The sequence below is a fragment of the Eurypyga helias genome, unplaced genomic scaffold (genome assembly GCF_000690775.1).
Source record: "Eurypyga helias isolate BGI_N326 unplaced genomic scaffold, ASM69077v1 scaffold48110, whole genome shotgun sequence".
NCBI classification, from domain to species: domain Eukaryota; kingdom Metazoa; phylum Chordata; class Aves; order Eurypygiformes; family Eurypygidae; genus Eurypyga; species Eurypyga helias.
The window spans coordinates 1-4,763 of NW_010224818.1; the positions used below are offsets into that span (position 1 = coordinate 1).

Sequence of the window (4,763 nt, forward strand, 5' to 3'; positions counted from 1 at the left end):
TGGGATTGCCCAGACCCAGGTGCAGAAACAGAGTTAATGCTTTTAAATGGGAAGTAGTAGAGGAGAACAAAATGACGACAGTTAGAGATTTGGGAGTTCACACAGGGAAGAAAAGCAACGCAGACAGGCTTGACATAGATCTGTGCTGATGTAGTGGTAAGAACTAGGGGGAAGTAACTGTGAATTGAATGTTCAGAGAAGTAACGGTAACAACTCATGAATTCTGTACTACTTACTCAAGTTGCTATAGCGTTCTGGAGTTTGTCCTTGAACTACTTCGAAGTGAGCAATCTGGGTGGTACGTGCAACACAGTTTGGGAGGACAAAGTGAAGTTCTATATGAATAAAGATTAAATTTCCATTCCTTGATGTCAGCAGCCTACCGAGGGTATAACGTGGTGTAAGAATGAAAACCTCAGTTCTGCTCCACCCTGAAATCAGCTGTGTATCTCCGGGTGGGGCAGGAGGGTCTGAGCTGGTAGGTAGAGGTCTGTTTTAAAAGAGGTATTATACCAGTCCTTCTCAGCTGGATTCAGGGTAGGGTAGTACACTGCTGTAAAGAACTGGTTATGTATGAAGCGTGATCGTTTCTCTGTATTGGGTGCTCACGGAACACTGAAAGCACTGTTATTTTCAATCATGGTAATGCATGTTGTAAAATCTTTTTTGAAGTTTACATGCTGGCTCAGGAAATGAAAAAGAGCAGTTAAAAGAACTTCTTGCTCTCCTGAAAGAAGATTTAACTCCAGCTGAAAAAATACACGTAAGGAAGAGTATTGAGCAATACAGACTGGGCACCAATAAAACTACACTGCAACAGGTATGGCCCAAGTGTCGGGATGGGAATGTGGGGAGTTGCTACACCTTCTCCACAGCAAATGGGAACTGGGAATCCCCTCTCACACCTGCCAAGCTCCTAAAGTTCTGAAAAACAAAATGAGTGTTAGGACTAGGACAGGTTTGATTCCACAGGTACAGCTTAGTGTCGTACCTGTGTGTGACTACTCTGAGCTGAACTGGCAGTTCCCATTTGGCGATGGTATATTATGAGACAGAAACCCTTTCTGAACTCTGTTGCAATCTGATCTGATATTTCTGATCTAATATACAAGGTGAGGAAAGGACCATTTCTGAGCACAGCTAGTCTGCACCACCACCCCAAAACTAAACTTTATCTAGTCACAAAGGTAAAAAGATAAGGGCTAGGCTCGATCTGTCCTAGACTTGAGTATCAACTACCAAGAAGATTTCAAAGCTATTCTAAGTAACTTTTCGTCAAAGTATTACCTTTCAAGATTACTATTTCCTGTAGAAAAATCTTGTCTTTCCAGTTACTTGCTTTTTCTTCTCAGCCCTACACTCATAAAGTGCCAGCCTGTTGTAGAGCAACTGTAACAAAGAGTTCTCAGCAATTTGTGTCTTGTGCTTATTCCTCGTGGTCAGTTGCCCCTGGGGCTCAGGTGGTTTTGGGGGATTGTGTAACCTAAACTCTCTCTGAACCAGACCACATCTGGTCTTAAAATACAGGAATCTGTGAGTGAGTCTAACGCATGAACACCCCAAGCGTAAGAAACGGTAACTTTGGATCCATCTCCATGCCTACGTAGTGCCTTTTCCTGGAAGTTAGCGTGTAATTGTTTGAGACCCAGCGAGTAGGACACAGCATGCAGCAGAAAAAAGTAATTTAGGTGTGTTTTACTGCCGGAGCTCTAGTTCTGTACTGCACAGAGATTAACGGTTAAGTGATCTTAACGATTTGCCTACCTGTTTTCTCCTCCCTAACGACCAAGGTGAAAGTGGTTGGAGCGACCTGCGCCGCCTGCCCGTTCCCTTGTCTGAATGCTCTGAAGTTTCCCGTAGTGATGCTGGACGAGTGCAGTCAGATGACTGAGCCTGCTGCTCTCCTGCCAATCGCAAGGTGCAGCCTTCCTTTCGTGCTTCAGCCGGGAAATAACGTGGCCAGCACTGACGTGGCCTCAGAGAGCTGCCAACCGTGCGCGCCTGCTGAAGAACGTGAACTCTGGGGCCTCGCCTCTGAAAGCAGGAAGAGCAGTTTTAAGTTGAGGTCTGCTCTGAGGTGCCTTCCTTGAGTTACCGTGCTATTTTAACTGTGGAAGGAGGGTGGTGGAGAAGGGAGCCTGATGGAAAGTAATCTGCGAGATAGATATATATGAACACAGCACATGCTTTCGTTGTGAATAGCTTGACATCCTTTTCAGAACTTTTTTTCTCATTTTTGAACATCCTTATTTAGGTTTCAGTGTGAAAAGCTAGTCCTTGTGGGAGACCCTAAGCAATTACCACCAACCATTCAAGGTTCTGAGAGCATTCATGAACACGGATTGGAGCAGACCCTCTTTGACCGGCTTTGCTTAATGGTACGCCCCGCTAACTACATCTTTAGAGGAGAGGGAGGGTGGAATTGCGGGGCCGCTGAAGCCACGAAAGGAGTTCTGGTCTAGAAGTCAGAGGATCGGGGTTTCAGCCTGGCTTTTAGTTAAGCAGATCCCATTCTAGTGCGTTTCGCCTTCGCAGTGCACGGGAAGTTGTAGGCATCGCATGTAAAACAAGAATGGGTTGAAAATTGGTGACAAGTTCTGCCCTCCGGTCTCTTTGTGCAGTTTTCGGTCCAGCCAGAAGAATCAGGGGCTGCAGTATTTGCTCTAATTTATGTTGAAGTGAACGCATGAAGGCTAAGTCAGCTTACTGCAGGAATTATTTCCACTTATTTCTCGTCAGCGTTGCAAAATATCCAACCATTCTTTTTTCCTAGTCACACTTTCTACATCATCATTCCTTAGGGACATCAGAGAGTACTTCTTCGGACACAGTACAGATGTCACCCTGCTATTAGCGCCATAGCCAACAAGCTGTTCTACGAAGGAAATCTGATAGATGGCGTTTCCGAGAGCGACAGGAGTCCTTTATTGGATTGGCTTCCAACACTCTGTTTTTATAGTGTTAATGGGGTAGAGCAAGTAAGTTTTTAAACATTTATTACACAAGAAGTCAATACTGTAGTTTTTCCTCCATTCCATTTCAGTTTGCCTTCTGCTGTTCGTGAGGGCTAACCTGGACATCTGCTTCCCTGTTTCCAGATTGAAAGGGACAACAGCTTTTATAACATGGCAGAAGTTCATTTTACAGTCAAGCTCATCCACTCCCTGATGGCGAGTGGAATAGAAGGATCTGCAGTTGGTGTGATTACGCTGTATAAATCACAGATGTGTAAGGTTTGTATAATGTATCCTCAATGAAACCTCTTGAATGGATTGCTTTATTTGAAACGTGGGCTCCGTTTGGAGTGGGGAGAGTCAACTCGAAGTGAGCAACAAATGCGGGATAGGTAGAGTTTACCCTTACTAAAAAAAAATAAGTAACTATATTTTTTTCTCTCTAAAATTAGTGAAAATCTTTGAATTCAAACATATAATTAAAAAACCAACTTTCCCTTTGTTTTCCTTCTACGTGCACACTCGGGAAATTGGCAAACTAGTACGTAATTTCCCTAAATGAATTGGGGGCCGTTCCAGACTGGTACATGTGACAAGGACAGGTAACGTCTTGCCTAGCCAGGCTGGAGTTGTACCTCGCCCAGTCACCCGAGGCACGCCATGGGCTGCCATGACGAGTAAGGGGAAGTGCTGGGTGCCACACGGAACGCGCTAGCGACTTGTCCAATGCACGGTTGTGGGGTAGTATTTTCCTGCGGCTAGCTGAGGTCTTACTGCCGTTGCCTTCCTACCTGGCATCTCGTGTAGAGTTGGGCTTGTTGAGCGCGTTTGCTCCGGGCAAGAGATGGACTGTGCGTAGCGTAACTCATCGCCGCCCGTCTTCATTCGGCTGCAGATTCAAGATTTGCTCAGTGGCGTCCGCTCCGAGGCTCTGGAAACTAAAGCCGTCCAGGTGTCCACCGTAGACGCCTTCCAAGGTGCCGAGAAGGAGATCGTCATTTTGTCGTGCGTAAGGTCGAGACACGTGGGCTTCATAGACTCGGAGCAGAGAATGAACGTTGCCCTGACGAGAGCCAAGAGGCATTTGTTGATTGTTGGAAACTTGGCCTGTTTAAGTAAGAACAGACTCTGGGGAAGAGTAATTCATGACTGCAAAGGTAATGCTGTCTTTTCCTATATTTTTGAAACCACCCAGCTCATCTTTTTTTAATTAAACTGTGCATAGTACGCTCCATACCTTGCGGTGTACATAACCATGTATGAAGTATATGTGTACTGTGCAAACCAGTGTACTTACTCCATAGAAATTAGCGTGTCGCAGGGAAAGGCATTTGCAGGCGTGCAAGTCGCACGCCTGCAGTTTCATCCGCCAACTGCTGCTACACTTGAAGGGCGCTTGTTACCCACTCACAGGGGCTGCTTTTTCTGCTTTGGGCGCCACGGGACAGCTATGCCGAGAGCGTGCCGGGAAGGAGGGGCAAAACCCGCTACTGTGTTCCTCCGCCTCTCCCAGTTGGCTTTTCCGTAGCAGACCCTGGCAGGAACCAGTCAGGAGTTCTGCCGTATGGCAGTAGGCCCGACCGGACGGCGGCTGCATGAAGGGAAGGACGCTGCGTGGCGTCTTTCTGCTACTGGGGGCTCCTTGGTTTTGGAAGATAAATTTTGAGCTGCGAAGCGGGGGAAAAAGGGTGCTATTGGAGGCCAGCTAACTCTCCCAAGTAATTCCCAGTTGCTTACAGGCTGCTGTCTTGCGAATACACGCGCTTGTTTTATTGCACCACGGAGGGAGATCCAGTTCTTGAAAATCAG

The 4,763-nt window shown here is 46.5% G+C and overlaps 1 protein-coding gene across 1 annotated transcript; it reads left to right on the forward strand.

Annotated features, from left to right (window-relative positions):
• The first annotated feature begins 657 nt into the window (after positions 1–657).
• On the forward strand, positions 658–4,553 carry LOC104506036 (protein ZGRF1-like). Its single transcript, XM_010146844.1, has 7 exons — positions 658–820; positions 1,791–1,918; positions 2,255–2,378; positions 2,802–2,978; positions 3,099–3,233; positions 3,850–4,069; positions 4,468–4,553. The coding sequence occupies exons 2-7, from the start codon at positions 1,863–1,865 to the stop codon at positions 4,551–4,553; spliced, it is 798 nt and encodes a 265-aa protein (XP_010145146.1). The 5' UTR covers positions 658–820; positions 1,791–1,862.
• The last annotated feature ends 210 nt before the right edge of the window (positions 4,554–4,763 follow it).